The sequence below is a fragment of the Ochotona princeps genome, chromosome 29, assembly GCF_030435755.1.
Source record: "Ochotona princeps isolate mOchPri1 chromosome 29, mOchPri1.hap1, whole genome shotgun sequence".
Taxonomy (NCBI): domain Eukaryota; kingdom Metazoa; phylum Chordata; class Mammalia; order Lagomorpha; family Ochotonidae; genus Ochotona; species Ochotona princeps.
This window is the reverse complement of record NC_080860.1, coordinates 6,111,353-6,133,588: the sequence shown is the minus strand read 5'-3', so window position 1 is coordinate 6,133,588 and position 22,236 is coordinate 6,111,353. Positions and strand designations below refer to the sequence as shown.

At 54.7% G+C, this 22,236-nt stretch overlaps 2 protein-coding genes across 2 annotated transcripts; one reads left to right on the top strand and one right to left on the bottom strand.

Annotated features, from left to right (window-relative positions):
• The first annotated feature begins 288 nt into the window (after positions 1–288).
• On the top strand, positions 289–18,268 carry IQCD (IQ motif containing D). The gene is made up of 5 exons (XM_036496441.2): positions 289–426; positions 11,199–12,007; positions 14,275–14,508; positions 16,597–16,668; positions 17,969–18,268. The coding sequence occupies exons 2-5, from the start codon at positions 11,282–11,284 to the stop codon at positions 18,266–18,268; spliced, it is 1,332 nt and encodes a 443-aa protein (XP_036352334.2). The 5' UTR covers positions 289–426; positions 11,199–11,281.
• Positions 18,269–19,686: 1,418 nt separating this feature from the next.
• RITA1 (RBPJ interacting and tubulin associated 1) lies at positions 19,687–22,032 on the bottom strand. The gene is made up of 3 exons (XM_058656626.1): positions 21,882–22,032; positions 21,199–21,549; positions 19,687–20,556 (listed from the first exon to the last, which is right to left on the bottom strand). The coding sequence occupies exons 2-3, from the start codon at positions 21,480–21,482 to the stop codon at positions 20,064–20,066; spliced, it is 777 nt and encodes a 258-aa protein (XP_058512609.1). The 5' UTR covers positions 21,483–21,549; positions 21,882–22,032; the 3' UTR covers positions 19,687–20,063.
• Positions 22,033–22,236: the final 204 nt, after the last annotated feature.

The window sequence follows — 22,236 nt, the reverse complement described above, 5'->3', positions numbered from 1 at the left end:
CCCCGTTGCTCGTCCGCGGCAGCCTACTGGCTACCCGAGCTGCCATGCTGACATTTGATTGGCCAGGCCTCACGTCCTTCCTCCGTTCTCGTTCGCTGCTTAGGCAAGCCTCTCGGCCCGCCTCCTGGGGACGGGGCGGGACTAAGAAGCTCCGCCCTGTGCTCCCCACCCCGCCCCGCTTGATTCATTCTGCCCAGCCCAGAGGAAGTCCCTGGTCTTCCAATTGGTGAAACGTCATCAAGACGTTGCTCCTGATTGGTCAGGAATCAAGAGGCGGGGATAAGAGACCAAAACAAAAAATTGAATGGTACAAAGGAAAATCAGTCAGACGCCGAGTCCCGCCCTCTGAGGCTGACGGGTAACCTGGCAACGCGGGGACCACAGCTGTAACTGTTGGTTAGAGAAAGGTGAATCCCCACGGCACAGGTGAGTAAACTTGACATGGAAGGGCTGGGCCGCCGGGGAAAGTGGATTAGGGTCTAGTGCGTTCTTCTTCAGCTCCGTGAGGAAGAAGTAACCCTCACTGCGGTCCTGTCCCAACTCCAGCCCCTGCCTCACGGTGTGGACCTCTCCACAGCCTGCGGGAACCACGAGGCGTCCGCCTACCCGCCCGCCTGCCTCCCTAAGGTCTCCCTGGAAAGGAAACCCAGTCCAGTGGAGTCACAGCCGTCATAGCTGACTCCTTCCCAGTCAGACGTGGGTGCTGGGGGTGAGCGGGGAGCAGCCTTACCTCACCCGGTGCTGTTTCCTACGGGGTCGTCCTGTCTGTCTTCCGCACCAACTTGAGTTTAACGCCCGTCCCCTTCCTCACGGAGTGATTGATTGGCTTGTGCCCGCGGAGCCACTTTCAAAAGTCTGTGGAAAATGGAACTCAATCAGCGTATTTGGATGCAAGGTTTATTTGGAGTCACACATACTCGTGCTGGAGAAGAGGGTTTCTTGTTAGCATTGGGTGAGGCAAGGCTGGAGGGCAGGGGGCTGCTCAGGAAGTCTTAGCACCTTTTTTTCCCCAGAATGCACCCAACCTTGACTTTTCCTGCTTCTAATCGTTCCCAAGATATTCTGCTTTTCCATACTTAACCTATCCATGAAGTGAACAAGTCCTTGTGGAAATAACCCACGGAGAGAAGTAAAATTACCGCTGTGGGGATTCGCTGCCAGGAGGCTAGAGGGAGGGAGTGGGCAAGTACTCACCCCCAGAGCACTTAGAGTCCACTGATGGAAGAACATATACACCAAAGGAGAGCTGGCCATTCCCCAGAACAGCATTCAGTCAGGACAAGGAACGGAATTCTAGAACATTCTACCACATGGACAAACCTGGAAGACATCATGCCAAGAGAAAAGAGCCAAATACTAAAGGGCGAACGTTACGTGATTCCACTGACTGGCAGGACCCATGTGGTTTAATGGGCACAGAGTTGCAGATTGAAGAGAAAGTTCTGGAGCTGGATACACGTGATTCTGGATGTAACAATTACCAAGACAAAGGGCAAGAGGTGCCCACGTCCCTTGGTTCCTGCTTCTCTGCACTCTTTCCAGCTTCCTGCCATCGTGTGTCCCAGGAGACAGCTCAAGTACTTGGGCTCCTGACACCCACCTTTGCAGAACTCTGAGTGCTGGCTTCAGCCTGGCCTAGCGCTGGTCAGTGTGGGCATGGGGAGTGGAAGGCACCGCTCTCTCTCTCTCTCTTTCCCTATGTGTATATGTGTCTGCTTTTCAAATAAAAATTTTAAAAAGATTAAAATGATAAATTTTATACTATGTTTATTTTACAATTTTGTTTCTTAAGATTTATTTGAAAGGTAGAGTGACAAAGAGAGGAAGAGAGAAAAAGAGATCTGTTAACTCCTGGTTCATCCCCAAATGGCCTCCTCTGCCAGGGCTGAGCCAGGCTGAAGCCAGGAGCCTGGAACTAACTCCATCTGGGTCTCCCATGTGGATGGATGGCAGAGGCCCAGACACTTGGACCATCTTCTCCTGCTCTCCTGGTCACATTAGCAGGAAGCTGGATTGGAAACAGAGCTGCCCGGACTTCAGCTGGCATCCTGATATGGGATGCTGCAACTTATAGGTGACAGCTTAAGCCACTGTGTCACAAAGGTGGCCGGCCCTATTTTACCACAATTAAAAATCTATCCAGTGGGACAAAGCTGTCTAGTGTGAGTTTAGCACTCTGAAAACCAACCAAAGCATCAGCAGGTTGATAACATTTTCTTACAAGAACTCCTGAAATTAGGGGTTGTGGTGTGCTTTCCTGGGGATACTTGGAGTTCTGCTTGATTTCCAGGAGGGTGGATGGTTTGGCAAAACCAGTGGTATCTTTGCTTACCGGTCTGTGCTTGACCTGGACACTGTTGGCTAATGTGCCGTCCTTAGTGGCAAGGGCACAGGGCACAGAGAAGCCAGCAGCTCTCCAGGTACAAGGTCACAGTCCTCTCTGGGGGCAAACAGCAGACCTATTGGAACTCTGGGAAGTGACATGGCCATGATGAACTCCCTGTGCTAAGTGCTTGACCAGAGGCTACACCAGTGTATGGTGGTAGAGACCAGAAGGCCCAAGCCACTTAGGCATCCCAGAGCCGGTGTAGACATGGCCAGTCAGGACAAGGTACCCTGCGTTGCTGCTGGGAACAGAAATAGTACAACCCATCGGAGATACAGTTTGGGAGTTGTAAGAAGTAACTAATTTTTTCTACTTGAAATGCAGAGATAGTGGAGTGAGATCTCCCATCTGCTGGTTCACTTTCTAATTTTCTGAAATAGCTGGGACTGGGCCAGACAGAAGCCAGGAGCTGGCAACCAAATCTGGTTCTCCCACAGTAGGCACAGGAACAGAACCAGACCTTGGCCTGAGGCCTTCTGATATGGGGTACAGGTAGCCTATTTGACGTCTTTGCTGCTCTGCCAAATGCCTGCCCCTCGTGCGGCACTTTCTTTTTCCTTTCTTTCTCTTCCTTTCCTTAAATAAGCTTGATTGATTTGAAAGCCAGCTGTACAGAGGGACAGGCACAGAGAGATCTTCCATCTGCCGGTTCACTCCCCAGAAGGCCATAAGAGCCATGGCTGAGCCAGGCCAAACCCAGAAGCCAGGAGTTTCACTCGCATCTCCCACATGGGTGGCAAGGACCCAAGTCCTTGGGCCGTCCTCTATTTGCTTTTCTCAGGCCATTAGCAGGGAGCTGGATGGGAAGTGGGACAGCCAGAGACAAAGCAGCACCCAGTGTTGAAGGTGGAGGCTTTACCTGCTATTCCACAATAGTGGCCCCTGGCAAATTCCTAAAAAGTCAAATTTTTATGCAATCCATTATGTCTACTCTTGGGAATATACCCAAGAAAAAATGAAAACAGACATCCACGTGAAGACTTACATATGAATATTCATAGCACCATTACTCATAACAGCCTCACACTGGGAACAAGCCCAAATGTCTGTCAGGAGATGAATGGATAAACAAATTGTGGTGTTCCCATAGAATACTCTTCCGTAATGAAATGCAGATGAGGGCCGCAGTGTGGGTGAATCTCAGGAACCTGCTCCTCGGGGTTTCTCGGTCTCAGCTCTGAGAGATTCGGCAACAGATGAGTGTTTATTTTGAGGCACTGTCTCGCAAACTGTACAATGCGTCACAGCATTTCTTGGCCCCTCCCCACTGGATACCACAGTCCCGCTCCCCGAATGCCTATCAAATGTACCTCCAGGTTACTGCCAAGTGCCTCCTAGAAAGCAAAATCAGCGTTGGCTGCAAACCATGGCACTAAGTAAAAAGTCAGATGTGAAATATTCCGTGCCGTATGCCTCTACTGGTATGGAATACCCAGGAGACTTGTACGTGGGTGGCAGAAGAGAGTCTGCAAGTTAGTTCATAGGCATTTGGGGCAGCGACAGGAATTTTTCTAAAGCTAAGTTGTAGTGATATGGCATAACTGGGAAGCTTTACAACAGGTGGCATGGAGCTGTGCCTTTGCAAGGGCCAATCCTTAGTTGTAGATAATGCCTCAACAGATGTGTGAAAAGGAACCCAGCTGCCACAGACAATGCAAGGGAGTCAGAAAGGGTTTGCGTGACTTGTAAGGCATGCTCTGTTTTCGGCCAGAGAGGAATCCCCACTGAGCCGAGACCTAAGAAAGGAGACTTTACCCAGGGCCTGGGCACTGATTCCTGGCTGTAGGGATGCTGCACGTGGAGCTCCCAGTGCCAGAATCGCATCCTGGGAGGCCAGCAAGGCTGCAGCTCAGTGGATGTGAGGCGGAGACCGAGTGAGACAGGCTGCTTCTCCTCACTTCCCAGCCCCTGCACCTGTGTCCCTCGCCACACACCATGTGCATGGCACCCCAGCCACATCTAACCAGGCCCCATCTGAACTCTGTGCCCACCTGCACTCTTTCACCTCATCCCATCGTATCTGGAGCCCCTCCCAGTGTCTGCCCGGTCACTGCCCTGTCCCCTGCAGAGGCCACCAGGCCACCCTCATCTCTTCCATGCACCATGGTAAGATGCTAAATTGGGTGCCTGTCGTTCCTCCCCTCTACCCCGGCATTCCCCCTCCCTCACTCCCTCCCAAGCTACAAAGGCACCCACCACATGGCTCAATCCCTCTGGGAGCTGTCACTTCCCCTTCTTGAGCAGTGAAGGAAGCCGTAATGGCTAAATTTTCTAACCCAGTCAAATAAGGGCACCTGCCTTATTTGCTAGTCTGCCCACAAGGTGATGCTGAGCCAAGACCAGGTCAGAAGGCCACAAGGTGAGATTGGGGTGAAGTCAAGAATGCGAGCGGGGTGTGTGCTGAGGTCTCAGTCCTCTTACATGTTGCCTGAGCACACGCACAGGAGAGGGTGAGACTCAAATCTGCTCTTCCCTTTCCTGAACTTCACTCTCCAGCAGCCGGTGATTAAGGGCCTTGGGCACCATGGCTGGCGGTCTTGGCCTCCAGCCCAGCCTAGCTGCCCAGGGCATCCTATCCAGGGCTCTGGCTCCAGGCAGGGCATTCCCTCAGGTGCAAACTCAAAAGTTTGGGGTTTATGCTTGGTCCCAGGGGGAAAAAAATTAAAAGGGTGAGTCCTCCCCACCTGCTCCATTGCCAAATCTCCCGTATGCCACCCCTGGTGCCCAGGGAAATGAGGCCATGGCACCCCTTGGCTTATGCCTCAACAAGTAGTAATAGCCACTCCCCACTAAAGTCGGCTTTGCATCTCCAAAGGGCTTTCTCATCTCTGAGATCACCCCACCTCCACGCAGGCCCTTTTTGATGTGGTTAGCACAGGCAGGCGTCTCCCCCAGTGGCAGAGCAATAAGGGGCTTGCCCAGAGTTCACCCAAGAGCCCCAAGCAGGGGCTGTCCACACAGCCAAGCCTGCTGGCACTCAGCACGAATCTGATCTGGAGTCTGTTAACTGTCAGTGACTCCCTGGGCAGAGCTGGGCTAGGCCTGGACAAGCCTGCCTTTGAACTTAGATATAGGGCAGATGGTTAAGCCATTCCCTGGGCCGCCCACATCCTATATTGGAGTGCCTTTCTGAGTTCAGGCTTCTCTGCATTCCAGTTTCCGGCTAGAGCACACTGCAGGAAGCAGCCGGTGATGGCTCAAGTCCTTACCTCCTTGCTAGCTGTGTCGGAGACCTGGGCTGACTTCCAAGTTCCTGACTTTGCCCCGGTCCAGCCCTGGCTTTGATGGGCATCTGGGGAGCAAAACAACAGATAGGAGCTCTGTCCATCTGACATCTATCTTTAAAAAAAAAAAAGATAAAGATAAAACACATTTTTTTTTTTCCCATTTGAAAGGCAGAGTTACAGAGAGAGGAAGAGGAATAAACAGAGACAAAGGTTGTCCATCTTCTGGCTCACTCCCCAGATGGAGGCAACAGCCAGTGCTGGACCAGGCCAAAGGCAGAGCCAGAAGCTTCGTCTAGGTGTCCCACGTGGATGAAGGGTTCTGAGCACTCGAGTGACCTGCTGCTTTCTCAGGAGCATTCAGAGGGAGCTGGATCAATCAGAAGTGGAGCAGCCAGGACTCTGAGGCCGGGCTCTGGCACCACAGACAGTGGTTTAACCTGCTGGGCCACAATGGTGGCTGCACCTCTCTCTCTCTCTCTTTAAGATTTATTTGTTCTTATTGCAAAGGCAGATATACAGAGAGAAGCAGAGACAGAGAGAGGAGGATCTTCTGTCCGATGATTCACTCCCCAAGTGACCACAACGGCTGGTGGGAGCTGAGCCGATCCAAAGCCAGGAGCCAGGCACGTCTTCCAGGTCTCCCACGTGGGTGCAGGGTCCCAAGGCTTTAGGCTGTCCTCGACTGCTTTCCCAGGCCACAAGCAAGGAACTGGATGGGAAGTGGGGCTGCCGGGATTAGAACCGGAGCCCATATGGGATCCCGGCGCGATCAAGGTTAGGACTTTGGCCGCTAGGCTAATGCGCCAGACCCCTCCACCTCTCTTTGTCTCTCTGCCTTTAACTAAATTTTAAAATCTTGAAAAATAAAAAGTTAGGAATGCGGATTACAGGAGTATAGGGTCTTCCTGAGACTCAACAGAAAATTCCTGCTGCTTTGAAAGAAAAAAATCCTCTGCCTATTTCCTCAGCAAGGGGCAACAGCAGAATTGCCACCAAGCAGCCAGAGGACATCAACCACCAAGGGCTCCTCTTAGTACAGGGCAGAGCTTTACGGGAAGGAAGAAACTCTGGGGTTGCAGTCCTGAGGACACGGGAGTGGGAAACACGACGGACACCCATGCTGGAGTCCCGGATGGAATTCAAAGTTCCCGACCTTGGCCTCATCCAGTCTCGTCCGTTGTAGCCATTTGGAGAGTAAATTAGTTGATGCAAAACGTTTTATCTTTTCTCTTTCTGTCACTCTGCCTTTCAAATAAATAAATGAATCTTTAAGAAAAGAAAGAAAGGTGGCAGAAGTGTCAGGAGTATGTAAAATCAGCTATGCAAATTGTGGCTCTACAACACCACTGCGTTCAACCCGCAACTACACAGACACTGTCAATTTTTCACTGGGGTAGAAATTCAAACCCAGACACCAGCATTGAGGTAGAGGGGGTTAAGCTGCTACCTGTGATGGGCCTCTGGCTGCTCCATCAATGCACCTAGGAAAGCAGCAAATGACCCAGAAACTTGGGCCCCTGCCACCCCTATGGAAGACCGGGAAGAAACTCCAAGTTCCTGGCTTGGCCTCACCCAGTCCTAGCTGTTGTTGCCATTTGAAGAATGAACCAGTAGATGGAAGATCTCTCTGTTCCCCTCCCCCGCCCCATAACTGCCTTTCAAATAAATAAATATGTCTTAAAGCAAGAATCAAAACAAACCCCAGGCTTCATGTCCCGTGAAAGCTCAGCGCCACCGTGTCACTCTGAAGCAACCACTCTTCCCCAGCTCTCTCAATCTCTCAGTCTGAGAGTCATCGGGTCACGAGAAAGACGAAGAATGATGTCAAGAACACAGAAATCTTCAGAGCAGCTGAAGCTCACGAGGAGATTTAAGCAGTCCAGGAGTACGGGTGCCGTGACCTCTCAGCGGAAGGCACGTCTCGGCTCTTCCTTAATAACACGTTCCAAAACATATGAATGACTCATCAAAGTACTGAGAGGTGAAATCAGGCTGTCCCTAAAGTAATTTATTTACTATCACTCGCTTTTTAAGTTTTGGTGTTTTTTAAAGTGGGGAGAAAGGGATGGGGTGACAGTTACAAACCCTAGGTGATCCCGGGTGTACCCACGGGAACATGACACTCTGAGCTCTACATAGCGATAGAAAAGTGAACCAACTCCAGTGAGGTGGGAGCAGCTCAGCTCTGGTCCCGTCTGCCCTGTGGGCATGTGGCATAGTGATCTTTATCACTACAAAAACAAACAACTTTGAAACACAGCAGCTCAACACTATCATCACGTCATTTGCTGAGAGTTTCATAGGTCAATAATTTGGACAAAGCTTAGCTGGGCGGTTCTTCTGCTCTGGGTAGCATTGGCCGGACTCACTCGGCTGTTTTCACCTGGTGTCTACGAGGGCATGGGAAGCCCGAGAAAGCTTTCCTTATGGATTTCCATATTCTAGGTACATTGTGTAAGCGGAATTATGCAATATATGTCCTTTGGGGGTCTAACATGTTTCACTTAATGGCATGTGTCAGTATTCTTTTAGGCCAGTCAATATTCCATTGTATGAACATGAACCCACTTTTTGCTTGTTCATTCGTCTGTTGGTAGACATTTAGTTAGGCATCCCTTTTGGTCACTGTGAATCACGCTTACATACTGGTGTACAACTCTCCGTTCAATTGTCTTTTCCAGTTCTTACGGGTATATACCTAGCCATGGAATTGTTGGGTCATATGCTATTTATATGCATAATTTTTGGAGGGACCACCCACATGTTTTCTATAGCAACTGTACTCATTCCCACCAATAATATATTTGGGTTCCGCTTTCAGCATATCATCAATGTTTGTTTTCTTCTTTTTAAAGTTTATAACCATCCTCATGAATGTTAGGCATTATCTCACTGCAGTTTTGATTTTGCATTTCCCTAACGGTTCATGGTGCTAAGCATCTTTTTTTTTTTTAAGATTTATTTTTATTGGGCCCGGCGGCGTGGCCTAGTGGCTAAAGTCCTCGCCTTGAAAGCCCCGGGATCCCATATGGGCATCGGTTCTAATCCCAGCAGCTCCACTTCCCATCCAGCTCCCTGCTTGTGGCCTGGGAAAGCAGTCGAGGACGGCCCAATGCCTTGGGACCCTGCACCCATGTGGGAGACCCGGAAGAGGTTCCTGGTTCCCGGCTTCGGATCGGCGCGCACTGGCCCATTGTGGCTCACTTGGGGAGTGTAACATCGGATGGAAGATCTTCCTCTCTGTCTCTCCTGCTCTCTGTATATCCGGCTTTCCAATAAAAAAAAAAAAAGATTTATTTTTATTGCAAAGTGAGAATATACAGAGAGGAAGAAAGACAGAGAGAAAGATCTTCCATCTGATGATTCACTCCCCAAGTGACTGCAACGGCCGATGCTGCGCCGATCCAAAGCCAGGAGCCTCGAGCCTCTTCCAGGTCTCCCACACGGGTGCAGGGTCCCAAAGCTTTGGGCTATCCTCGACTGCTTTCCCAGGTCACGAGCAGAGAGCTGGATGGGAAGCGGGGCTGCTGGGATAGAACCAGCACCTGCATGGCTTCAGATTGGCTAAGCTCTGGCTGTTGTGGCCACTTGGGGAGTGAATCAACAGACGGAAGATCTTCCTCTCTGGCTCTCCTCCTCTCTGTATAACTGACTTTCCAATAAAAATAAATAAATAAAATAAATCTCGAAAAGAAAAGAAAATTGCTCTGGTAGGTTGTGGGCATCCTTGCTAGCTCTGCTTCCTGCTAAGGTAGACTCTTGGAAGTGGCTGCAATCCTTTGTAAGGAATTGGGTTCCGATGGCCCCACGGGAGACCTGGCTGGAGTTCCTGGCTTCAGCCTGGCCCAGACAGGACTGTCACAGGCATCTGGGCAGTAAAATCGTCCTGCCTTTCCATCTCTCAAATAAGAAATCTGAGGAATTTCCGTGGCATCCTTTAGGGGGAGATCCTTGTGTCACGCTCACTCGTCTGACTTCTCCACATCGAGTGCTGACCTTGCAGAATATTCGTGTTGGGTTTTCTTCTTTTTCTCTCCGAGGTGAAAAAAAATGTATACTTTAGCTCGTCTTTTTTTTTTTTAATGTCCTGGGAGTAAAGTAATAAAATATCCGATGAGCCTATTTGAATGAAGACAAGGTATAATTTGCATGATAAAGATATATTTCCATTTATAAAGTTCATCATCAGAATTAATGACAAATAAAGGGAAGATTCAATTAAAGTTCTCTACCCATTAACAATCCCACTTCACTCTCAGGGCAGGAATTTTAAAAGGGGAGGCTTAAGTTGGAAATGATTTAAATATTAAGGTTGGTGGCATTAAAAGGGACAAGGAATGATCATATTAGAATTCAAGGAAAAGAGGTTCTCCAGTGATTTTTGTCATGAGAGCCAGATGTGTCCCCCTCCACCCCCACCCCTACCGCCACCCTCAAAATTCCTAGTTTGGTTGGCTTTTTCCTGTTCACCCAAATGAGCTGTCAAGAACTGACAGGCGTCATCATAATCGAAGAAAACAAGTTTGCCCTTTAAAGCAAAAGAGGTAATTTGGCTGAAAGCAAATTGGAAGCGTTTCATACAGCGTTGCATTTGCAGCCGCAGTCTCTGCAGTATTCAGGCATTTTGATTTATGCCTGAGAGCTTTGGGGCATGCTGGGGAGAGGTGCGTTCATTAAATACTTTGTTCACATCCGTGCACGTGGCCTGGGGGCAAGGATCTTTCATCCTCAGAGAGGCCAAGTTGGCTCTCTCTCTGGCTCTCTCTCGCTGGCTCTGAAACTTTATTTGCGGTGAAGACCTCTGAGGAAGGCACCAGCTTGGCTGGGGGGCAGGAAGTGAGTCTGCATGGAGGCGGTGCAAGGTGGAGGCCTCCACCCCGCCCCAGCCCCTGCTTCCCACTTGTTTCAAGGGGGAACTGAGCACCCTAGCACCTGACCACCTGACCTGACCTGTCTTTCTGGTTTGTTCTCACTTTCAGTATGGTCTGGTCCCAGTTTGCCTGGCTCCAACCCCTTCCTAACCTCCACCCTGACGCCGTGGGATCATGGCCTGTCAGGCGCTTAGGTTATGTTGTCAGCTTGGGTTCCCTGATTGCAAGTAATAGAAAGTTGCACTGGCTGAGTAGCATAGCCAAGGCCTCAGAAAAGACCATAGCCAAGGAAAGCCTGGCTGTGAGGTAGACGGGCAGGGGGAGAGAGATGGAGAGAATGACAGAAAGAATCTTCCAACTGCTGGTTTACTTCCCAGATGCTCACAATAGCTAGACCAAAGCCAGAAGCCAGGCACTCCACCTGGACCTCCCATGTGTGATAAGAATACAAGTACTTGGGCTGCCTCCCAGGGTCTGCCTCAGCAACAAGCGGGAATTAAAAAGGAGCCAGAAGGCCGCAGGCTAATCCTCCTTCACCTGCAGCACCGGCATTCCATAAGGGTGATGGTTTGAGTTCTTCCATTTCCAGTCTAGCTCCCTGCTAATGGCCTGGGAAGGCAGTGGAGGATGGCTCCCAATGCCAACAGGTGTGGCTGCTGCCCCCCGTGGCCATGGATGCCAGCCCAGCTGTGACACCCACTCCTTCCTTTATAGGGTTGCCTGGCACAGCGAGAGCATGAGGCACAGCTAATCCACCCAGGTCTCCAGCCCTGAAGACGAAGGAGGCGACTTTGAAAATGACTTCTAAGGTCGTCACCGTGGGGCCTCTCTACCAAGGCCCCGACATCAACAGAATCCCACTGAGGTCACAGCCTTCCCCAAAGCCAGCCATCCCCCCAAAACCCCTGGTCCCCTCCAAGTCCAAACTCACCACGATCGAGGCCAAGAGGATCATGAGCGTCCTGGATGAGACCATCCACAAAGTGGAGCTGGTGACGCTGCTGTCGTACGCAGCGTCCAACCCGGAGGTCACAGAGGGGATGCTGGGGCAGGATGTGGCGGCCACGATCCGAGAGCACCAGGACCTCTGTGAGCTCCTGCTGGACGCCGCCAGCAGCCTGCAGGAGCAAGAGCAGCAGCTGCTGCAGGAGGAGGCCGAGGGTGAAGGCTGGCTCCAAGCCCGCCGCTCCTCCCTGGAGCTGCAGAAGGCCAGCCTCCTGCCACTGCTGCCGCAGATCCGACACTCCACCAAGAGCGTGCTGAGGGTCCTGCTCAGCAGCCCCCAGGCTGCCAGCTTCCTGCAGATGCAGACGCAGGGCCGGAGCGCGGAGGCCCAGTCGTTCATCGACAACCTCCTAGAGCTCCGGGGTTTCCTGTTTGAGAAGCTGCTCACCAGCCCCATGGAGGCAAGGGAGAAGGCCCAGTTCATCCAGGATGTCAGCAGGCGCAACCGGAGGAACCAGGAGATGATCGACATTCTGGAAAACGAGCTGGCAGTGGGGATGAAGAGGAGGAAGGCAGAGGTACCATTTGCTGGGATCGGGATTGGGCGGGGTGCTGAAGGAGCCGCGCCCCATGGTCCCAATCTTTACATGGTTAGGGTTTCGCTTCCATGATTTAAACAGCCTGTCCCCCATTCATTTGCTCCAAGGTTAAGCCTATGTGGTTGCAGCCCTGTAGCATTCACAGTGGAGAAAGCAGGTATAGAAGAAGTCACTTAGTTACAGTCTTGAGAAGTGCAGGGAAGGGTGAGTGCAGGGTGCTAGGAGAGGGGCTCACGGGAGAAGCTGGTCCCCAAGACCCAAAGGGCCAGGGACATTGAACCCAAGACTCAAAGCAGGAGAGCAGAGAGGGCTAGGAAAGTGAGGTAGGATGACAAAGCCAAGGATGACGAACTTGGTGAATACTTCGGGCTTTCTGGGCATTGCAGCAAGCCATATAACTACTCAACTCAGCCCTGCCATGCCGGCAGGAATGCTCCCGGGCCGCCTGGAGTTGGCCCTGGCATGCTGGCCTGCATTCCAGGTGGTAGGGAATCGGCAGGGCTGCATCCTAAGCCTCAGGGGCTGGGAGCTGGCAGGAAGCAACAGAGGTGGCCTGGGAATTGGGCAGGAGAAGGATGAGCAGGGCCTCTGAGGGCAGGTAAAGGGTCAGTCTTTATCCCAAGACCAAGGTGGAAGATCTAGAAGAATTATTTTAAAAGAACATAATGGCAATACCTCTAAGCCTTCCCCCCAACCCCCAAAACCATCAGCTGTGGACACATGCCGTGTAGTATGCCTCCCCCACATTTTCTGGAACCCCAGTGAGGCGGCAGAGTAGGAGTTGAGCTGCTATCCCAAAGACACTGAAGGAAGGGTTGCCCAAGTCACAATGCAAATGGCTTTGTGGCTGGTGACCGCCCTGCTTTGCCAGTGGCGGGGGGTCTGGTCTTCCGCCGCTCCCCCGGGGAGGCCTCTGACCGCGGGCTGACGAGGCTGCCACAGCTTTCCCTGCAGTGTAGTTAGTTGCTGGTTTGGCCAGTGGGAAGGGAAGGCAGAGGAGAAGGCTGGGTCCTGCTCCTTAAGGGATGCAGCCCAGAATCTGTGTCCCACACTTCCACGCACGCCTGCTAGACAAGCTGCTGAGGGGGCTAATCCGCGGACTCTGAGGAGGGCAGACCCCCGTCATGCCGCCACAGGCTGCCACGGGCACTCCCATTGGCTCTGTCAGCACAGATGGGGGCATCCAGGTCCCCACTCCCATGCTGTGGCTCAGGCACTTCTCACTGACTGTGTCCTTTAAGCCATTCATCACATTTTGGTCATCACAGGTGTCTGGTTATTTGACTGGGTCTGGTTCCCCACCAACAGACAAGGGTCCTTGTCTCTGGGTCCCTGTCACCATGTCCTATTCAGAGGACAGAGTAGAGAGAGACCAGCCATCGGACCTCAATCAGGGGAGGTCACTTCCAGGTCGGAGGACACTTCACTGTCGGGACAGGGACGGAGCTGCAGGTGGCTGTATTGGTTCTGTTTGGTGGTGGAACCAGTGCGGGCCTCCAGGTGGGACTGGCCCCGGGGTCACATTCCACTCTACCCAGGCAGGCGTGTCTCATCATGTGCCATGAAGAGGCGACCATGGTCAGCCACACAGTGGCGACACTGCAAGAGAAGCTTTGACTTGCAGTGACCTCGTGTCCTCATGGAAGACCTTGCTCCCTTATTCCTCGCCTGGCCCACCTGATAGGTCCCTCCCTCTCTGCCCATGGTGTGTGCCAAGTGAGCTCCAATCCTGTGGGTCCCCTGGCCCAGCCTGAGGCTGCCAGGCAGGAGCCACACCCTACAACACTGAGCACAGAGGGAGAGCAGCGTTTGCAGGAAGCCTTTGGGGTACACGTATAACCCAGTCCCACCCCGTGCTCCCATTCCTGACCCTCAGGGGACAACCCAGTAGCAATCCTTCCTTTCATACCTTCCCGCCTTGTGCCACGTGCCCCGGCAGCAGGTCCCTTCCTACTGTGTCCTGGGCGGAAGGTCATTGTCATCCCGAAGCTCTCCTGCAGCCTCCCTCTGGCAGGGCCATGCCGGGAACTGGAAGGTGCTGGCCAAGAACCTGGATCAGATAAACTTGGCTTTACATCCCAGCCCTGTGACACGACCCCAGACACAACAGCGCTGCCTTCTAGAGCCTCACCCCGCCCACCTGTCACAGCGCCGGGGAGTGGGTTTTGGTGAGGTCACCAGGCAGGTGCGCAATGCTGATGATGGTGCAGGGGGACCCTGACGGAGCCCCACTTCTTCCTGCCCAGGTGGAGAAGGAGAACTTCGTGATCCAGGAACTGAAGAACCACTTGCACCAGGTGCTCAAGTTCTCGGAGAACAACCTGGCGCGCATCAAGCAGGAAGCCGAGAAGCAGCAGAAGGCGGACGTGCGGGCCTCGCAGGCCAGGCTGGCCAAGATCCAACAGGACATCCTGCTGCTGCGCATGCAGTTCAACAACCTGGTCACCGAGAACCGGGAGGCAGAGCAGGCGTTGAGGAAGGTGCCCTGGGCGCCGGGCCTCAGGGGACCGGGCAGGGCTGGCTGAGCAGGGGGAGGAGGGCACCGCAGCAATAGGCAAAACCCAAACTAAAGTGCCCATCGATCTCTGGGAAGGACGGAGGGGTCCGCACGGAGGGGTCCCTCCTGGCCTCCATTGGTCGCAGCTGGAAATGACAGGGACACCATCAGGTTTGCGGACAGATCTAGAATTCCATCCCTGGCACCCATATGGGCGGCCAGGATCCAAGGCTTTGAGACATTACCTTCTGCCCCCCAGGGTGCGTGAGTAGGGAGCTGGAGGGGCAGTAGGAACTACGAGAAGGGATGTGGGGGTCAAACAGCCCTCTCCCCTGGGGTGTCAAGTTTAAGGAGTCCTAGTAGAATGCACTGACAGGATGAGCAGGCAGAGCTGGCACACAGCGGGCGTCCTGTAAGTGCTGTTTCTTTGTCCTCATCCTGAGCCGAGACTCAGGCCCAACACGAGCCAGCTTCCCAGTCTCTCACCTCAGAGACCACCTGTATCACAGCTCGAAGCCCTGGGCCTGTGCCCCAGAAAGAAGGCTTGGCTGCACATTTCTGCCCCTTGGGGGCGGGTCACAGCCTTCTGAAGCCAGCCCCCTCCCCTGCCATGGCGGCCCAAGTGGGAAAGCTCTGGCTGCTGTGGAGAAGGGGCTGGTGGATTTGTCCTTGTAGAGATGGCACCCACCTACTGCCCAGTTAGCCACTGGAACGTGACTGACTCCACGGCTGGGCAGCCCTCACGCCATCTGGTGGCCAAGTTTTCCTCTCCTGGAAATGAAGCCCCACACTCATCACTCCTGCTTCCCGTCCTCCCCCAGGCCCTGGTGACCCCTGACCTGCGTCCAGCCTCCACGGATTCATCTATTCCGGACTCTGTCCGAAGGGAGCCATGCACTGGGTGGCCTCTGTGACTGGCTGCTCTCTGGTTCACTGGTGTGCCAGCACTTGCTTCTTCTGGAAGATTTATGAATCTTTATTGGAAAGTCAGATTTACAGAGAGGAGAGACAGAGAGAAAGATCTTCTGTCTGCTGGTTCACTCCCCAAATGGCCACAATGGCCAGAGCTAAGCTGATCCAAAGCCAGGAGCCAGGAGCCTTTTCTGGGTCTCCCACATGGGCACAGATCCCAAGGCTTTGGGCCATCCTCGACTGCTTTCCCAGGCTACAAGCAGGGAGCTGGATGGGAAGTGGAGCAGCCAGGACTTGAACCGGCACCCATGTGGGATCCCAGCAGATGCAAGGCAAGGATTTAGCCACTAGGCTACTGCGCCGGACCCTAATCGCTCCTTCTTCGTGGTTATATAACCTTCCATTGTATACAGGGGAGCCAACCTTTGAGAAACCAAATTAGACCGTACCTCCCCAGTGTACCTCCATTCACACTGTGGCTCCCTCCCACACACACAGGACTCCAGAGTCACCTTCTGACACCCCGAAGACACAGCGCCTCACTCCAACCTCAGCAGGGACCGCTCCCCGAAGACACAGCGCCTCACTCCAACCTCACCAGGGACCGCTCCCCGAAGACACAGCGCCTCACTCCAACCTCACCAGGGACCGCTCCCCGAAGACACAGCGCCTCACTCCAACCTCACCAGGGACCGCTCCCCTCCTGGGCTTTCCATACCAGCCACTTGACTCCATTTCTGATGTTTCAGTACCACAGGGCCTTTGCATCTACTACCATTCCCTGTCATAAATATTCCAGATCCAGCCTGCTGACTTCAAATCCAGGCTCTGCCACCCCTTGGCTGCCATCTTAGAAGTGAGTTAGTGAGGTCAGTCTTGCAATGCAGTGGGTTAAGCCATGGTTCGCAGTGTCGGCATCGCATGAGTACTGATTCAATTCCTGGCTGCCCCTGCCCCTGTAACTCTGCCTTTCAAGCCAAATAAGTTTTTTTTTTTTCAAAGTGACTTAGAATATGGGAGCCTCAGTTTGCTCATCTGAAAGGGAGAAAGAGAGCCCTCCTGCCGCTCCCCCGCCTGCCAAGTTGAGGGCAAGGCCGTGAAGGCGGGAGGCGGCTAATGTCACTCCACCCAGCAGTGAACACCTTTTTTTTTTTTGCAGAAAAAGTATAAAGTGGAGACGGAAGTCGAGAACTGGATCCAGAAATATGACACAGAGATGAGTGAGAAGCAGGTATGGGCTGCCCTCGTGCTCGTCCCCAGGGCCTCCAGGGACAGGAGAAGCCCCAGAACAGCCCTGTTTTGTGCCACATCCAGAGCTTCCCCAAGAGCGGGACCTGGAGCAGGCCTGCAGCCAAGCCCTCCCAGGTCCTCCCTGCACCTGCCGGCTGGTCCAGCCTGGAGCGGAGGCAGGAGGCGCGAGAGGAAGGAGCCAGTGGCTGACACTCCCTCTAGTGTCCACATGCCATAACTGCTGGGCTCTAGCCAGCACCCCTGCAGCCTGTGGAGGGGCCCCAGCTGGCTCGGAAGGGGAGCCCACCTCTACCACACACGGCTCGCTCAGCACGGTTCCACAGAGCCCCTGAGACGTGCCAGCATTCCGGTGGCAGAGGTGAGGGAAAGAAAAGTGCGTGCCATCAGCAGCAGGGATTGAATCAGACCCAATCGTTGCACACATGTGCACCCCAGATGGCAGTTGGCACTGGAGAATGTGCCCAGGGAGGGGTGACCTACAGATGGGGCGTCATCCCTCATCCGTCAATCCTCCCCTCACTGGCTAACACCAGTGGACATGGCCCTCACCTGGGGTCTTGATGGCCTTAGGAGCCCTGGAGGCAACATTAGACGGAATGGCCCAAGGCCAGGTGTGCGGTTCTGAAGGTTAAAACAAGACCTCACTCTGTGTGACCATGGGGAACCCAAGGAGGGACCTTGGCAGACCGTGCGCTTGTTTCCCTGGTCTCAGTGAGGGCCATGGGGTACCTGCAGGAAGGCACCGCCATAGCCAGCTCTGTGTCTCCTGCAACAGGTGCCGGGGAAAGGCTGGGAGGAGGGCAGGGGGAGTATGTTAATTACAGCAGGACACCTGCCTTTCACACTAGAACTTTGCAACTCTTACTTGGTTGAAAGGGTTCCTTCTGCTCTGGGTGTCTGTGAAGCTGACACCTTCCTTGGCTGCCAGTTCCATGCCCTGGGTGCCTGGCACCACGTCTGGCCACATGGCAAACACATGGCCACTTCACCCTGGCGACATCTCCGGCTGTGGAACTTTCCCCATGTTTCCCATGAGCAAAAACCAAAACCTTGAAAGATGGAGTCCGCCCAGATGTAACAAAACTGGGATCTCAACCCAAGGCTGCCCAGGTTCCAAGCCCGCCTCCTTCACCGTTCCTTTAAGTATTTCAGCAGGCTGCTACCCAGGGCTAGAAGGGGCTGGGATGTGTCATCGTGGGGTGGGCGTAGCCCCACCAGGAAGAGTGGGGGCGCGTGGGCCCACAGACCACGCCCCTACTCCCTGCTGCACGCCTGCCCAGGAGGAGTACGAGGACCTGGAAGCCGTCCACAAGGAGGAGAAGGCGCAGCTAGAGGAGCTGAAGCGGAAGCACGACGTGCTGGTGGAGGAGTACTCCCAGATCCACACGGAACGCGAGCTCCTCTCCAAGAAGAGAACGGAGGCGGAGCGCGAGATGGTGCGCATGGTGCGCGCGGCCACGCTCATCCAGGCTGTGTGGAAGGGCTACCTGGTCCGCTCCATGCTCCGATCCAAGAAGAAGAAGCGGGCAAAGGCCAAAGGGAAGGACAAGGAGAAAGGCAAGGGCAAAGGCAAGAAGTGAGCCCTGCCCCTCACCCGCCCTCCCAGGTGCTCCCACCCACAGGCAGAGCCTCTTACAAATAAAACCTCCCTCTACCCAGGGCTGCGGCTGTGTGTCGGTGTGCCCAGAGGCCATTTACAGAGAGGGGCAGGTGCCACAGCCTGGGGGTATGGAGAGGGAACCAGATGGGGAGCCCCAAGCCTACACATTACAGTTGTGGTGGGGTGTGGGTCATGGCCGCCCGGGGCAGGGGGAGGGGCACACAACCCCCAGATTTGGGACTATCCTTAGCCCAGCTCAGGAATTAACCTCTTAGACACAAACTCATTCCCTTGCAGCACAGCCTGAGCTCCAATCCAGTGACACCCGAGCAGCTGCATCCTGGCTCTACTGGATGCCAAGGCAGCTGGAACACAAACACACACACAGTCGTTTGCACGCTGGTTAGCTTCCCAAACATCTGCCACTACAGGGGCTGGACCAGGCCAGAGCCAGAAACTGTCTCCTACTTCTTAAAATGCCAGCAACTAAGGAAAAACCAGGACAGGACTCAACTCACTCCCTCTGGGAAAAGACCTTGATGATTCTGAGCGACTCCAGCCCAGGTCTGGAGGGAACAGAGCGGGGTCAGGCGTGTGCCCTGCTGCCCAGGGCTTCCCGCCAAGTGCTGGCTGGCCTGCTTGGACCCACCATGCTTTGGTTCAGCAGGGAAGTGATGTCACTTAACAGCAATACGGCCCGAGATGCATCAGCAGCTGATCTTGTTGAGGGAACATCATAGTGTATCACACTTGAAGGCATGTGGTGTTTCCTGTGTGTTGACTGGAATGTTCTGTGGTGCATGACCGTGTTATTTAAAAATAGCATAAGCTTGGCTGGACCAGGCATTGAGCTCCGTGGTTGAGGCACTGCCTGGGTTGCCTACATCCTATCAGAGGGCCTGGGTTCGAGTCCCAGCCCAGCTTCCTGATCATGTGTACCCTGGGAGGTGGCAGGCAACAGTCCAGGCACTTGGTTTCTTGGGCCTCTGCCACCCACAACAGGAGAGGCCGGGACGGGGTTCCAGATTCCTAGGTTTGGCCTGGTCCAGCCCTGACCTTCATGGTCATTTGGGCAGTGAACCAGTGAATAAAGGGTTCCCTGTCTCAGTAATTCTGGCTTTCAAACAAATTTTTAAAAACAAACAACAAGCAAACACAAGCCAGTTTGTATTCTGAGCTCAGGGAAGTCAGCTGTCCAGCCAGTCGGTGGCAAAGACTGAAAACCCAGGCAAGAAGAAGGCAGCCTGTTACCGCCTGCCCCTTCCCTGGGTCAACAGTTGGCATCGCTTAACTCAATTCTTTTAGTGAACTCAGGTACAACAACGGCCTGGTTGGGGGGGGGGGGAATATCATTCATGGCTCTCATAAACTCCTGATGTATTTAATACATGAACATAAATACAAGACTATTAACATGAGATGCGTTCACCCACGCACCACCCACAGAGGCGCCCGTGCCTCCAGACTCTCAACCCACCCTGAGCAGAGGCCTGGCTGGAAGGGAGGGGGAAGGACACCCCACGCGGGCCACACACGCTGGGCAGCACGACCAATCTCACGGGACAGAGAGGCAGAGGCCCCTGCATTGGCACTGATTTGAAGTGTGGTTGACAGCTGGGGAAAGGCCCCCCCAGTACACAGCATGGGACGAAGCAGGGAGCAGCTGGGAGGCACGACTGTGTTGGCTCCAGGGGGAGGGGGTAAGGCGGGCTGGGGGCTGCCTGGCCTATCCCTGCCCCAGCCAAGCCCCCACGGGCAAAGCTGACAAAAGGCCCTCATTTCCACGGAGGCTTTGGTTTCTGGGTAACGCCTCCTGGTCGGGGAGTCGATGGCCCTGAAATGCTGACGGCGAGAGCCCTGGGCGTCACGAGTGGGCTCCGGAAGGTCACCCCCGATGTGGACAGCCTGGGATTCCGAGGCTCACGAGCATCGGGGGTACAGGACCTGGGGTGACCAGAGTCGGGGCCACTGACGCAAGGGACGGAAGGGGAGCGCGCCCGCCCCTGCAGGTGTGGGGAGCCCACGGGGCCTGGGGACCGCCTTCTGGGCTCTCCCAGCACCCTGGGCTCTGCCCCTGGGGCGGCAGCAGCAGCAGTGGGATGCATTGCTCGCAGTGGGGTCTCCCTGGGGGTAGGCGGCGGCGTCCAGAGGAGTGCGTGGAGCTTGGCTGTGCTCCCCTTTGTCCTCCCTGAGGTCTGCCAGCTGCCGCCTTCAGGCCGGGGGCCAAAGAGCGACTCGTCGCAGTAAGACGGAGTGTGGCTGATGAGTCTGGGAGAGAAAGGCAGTGAGCTGAGGGGGGCTTCACAGCCCCTGTCTGACACGCAGCAGCAGCCTGCAGAGGGGTCCATTTGGCAACTGTTACTACTTCTGTTGCTAACCCAGCAAATCTCCCCAGCCTAGCCACTCAGCTCTTCCAGCATGCCTGTGTCCCCACCATGCCTTCCTCCACAGCCAAAGCAACGTCCCCCCAACTCCAGGTGTTAGTGGTAAAAGGCGGGGGGCAGAACCCAGTGGCTCCAAACTAGACACCTCCCTCAAATCCAAGTCAGAAATAACCCCCATAACCGAGTCACCCAGCAGTAAGCACCACTGCCCATCAGCTTCTTTCTAACCTGCTCCTGAGAAGCAGCCAGGCCCACTTCCAGAACTACCTGCCAAATTCGGGCACTCCCACATGGGTCCACCGCAGTCATGGTCTCATGCCCTGCGTGCACTTGGGGACAGGGGTACCACCATCTCAACCTTTCCCAGTGTGGGGTTCCCGTGCTCCTCCCTCCTCTACCCCTCCCGCCAGTCCCACAAGTGGAGGGTCCCTGGTCCTGTTTCCCACATGGAGATCAGATTGTTCAAAGTGCCTGCCCCAGGTCAGGGTTGGGACTGGGACGCAGGCACCTCTCCCCATCCCATTACCTGTATCTGTTCTTCTTCTTTGGTGTGAGGGTCGAGGTGCCGCCCCCAGACGCTGTGGTCTCACAGTTCCCCCTGGCCGCTGAGGTCCTAGATGTTCCTGAGCCCACCACTGCTCTGGCTGGGCAGTCCGCCTCCACCCAGGGCGGGTCAAAGTCTGGTGGGGGCAGCTTGGTGCCCGCGGGGCTGCCAAACAGAGACTCATCCACATAGGACGCCCTGGCCCTGACCCTGACCCGGCAGCGACGCATCCCATTGCCACTGGCCGGCTCCTCAGGGGGCTTCATGCTGTCCACAGTCACAGGTGACAACAGGCGCACCCTGCCTTCCAGGCCCTGCCGCCGCCGGGGCTCCCTGGGAAAGGGGATCAGGGTGCCATGGCTGAGCCAACAGCAGGGCTGGCAGATAAAGGTCCCCTCCCAGGGCCAAGAGGCCTGGCTGCCCCCTTTCCTCTCCTGGGGGAAGGAGGGCGGGGGGCGCTTTACGGACATTGGCTGGACATTTGTTCAGGGGTGTCCCGTCCTGTTGGGGAAAGGGGTGCTGCAGCCTGGTATTCATGGCACTTCCGGAAACAGAAGGGGCTCCATGCCAGCAGGAGACGCAGACAGCTTTCCACACCCTGAGGATTTATGTGTGGGTGGGGGGAGATGGGGGACGACCACGGCCGTCACGGACCCCACGCCTACCTCGTGCAAAGAGCTCAGCAGGCATAGCCTCGATTCATCCTCCCCAAAGCCCTGGGAAGCAGCTCGGATCCCAACCATCCGCAGGACGGACCCCAAAGCCGAGGCGTCAGAAGGCGGAGCGCCACGTGCGGGTCACACCTGGCCAACTGCAAGGCGGGAGGCACAACTTGAATGTGATGTGCACCCACACACATCGTCAAGGAGCCCCTATGCCCACACCCCGTGTCACGCCCGGGGTCTCCCCCCTCCCTACCTGAGCCTCCCTACAGGTCGGTGCGCGCTGCATCCCAGGGTTCCGTCGCAGTTCCAGCCGCTCGGTCCCGGTGACCCGGGGCAGCAAGGGCCCTAAGCTGTC

Excerpts from the sequence above, each read along its gene's own strand:
- IQCD (XM_036496441.2), top strand. The coding sequence starts at position 11,282 with ATGACTTCTAAGGTCGTCACCGTGGGGCCTCTCTACCAAGGCCCCGAC. Across the intron at positions 12,008-14,274 it reads TGAAGAGGAGGAAGGCAGAG|GTGGAGAAGGAGAACTTCGT; the intron begins GTACCATTTGCT and ends CTTCCTGCCCAG. Across the intron at positions 16,669-17,968 it reads CAGAGATGAGTGAGAAGCAG|GAGGAGTACGAGGACCTGGA; the intron begins GTATGGGCTGCC and ends ACGCCTGCCCAG.
- RITA1 (XM_058656626.1), bottom strand. The coding sequence starts at position 21,482 with ATGAAGCCCCCTGAGGAGCCGGCCAGTGGCAATGGGATGCGTCGCTGC. Across the intron at positions 20,557-21,198 it reads AAGAAGAAGAACAGATACAG|ACTCATCAGCCACACTCCGT; the intron begins GTAATGGGATGG and ends TTTCTCTCCCAG.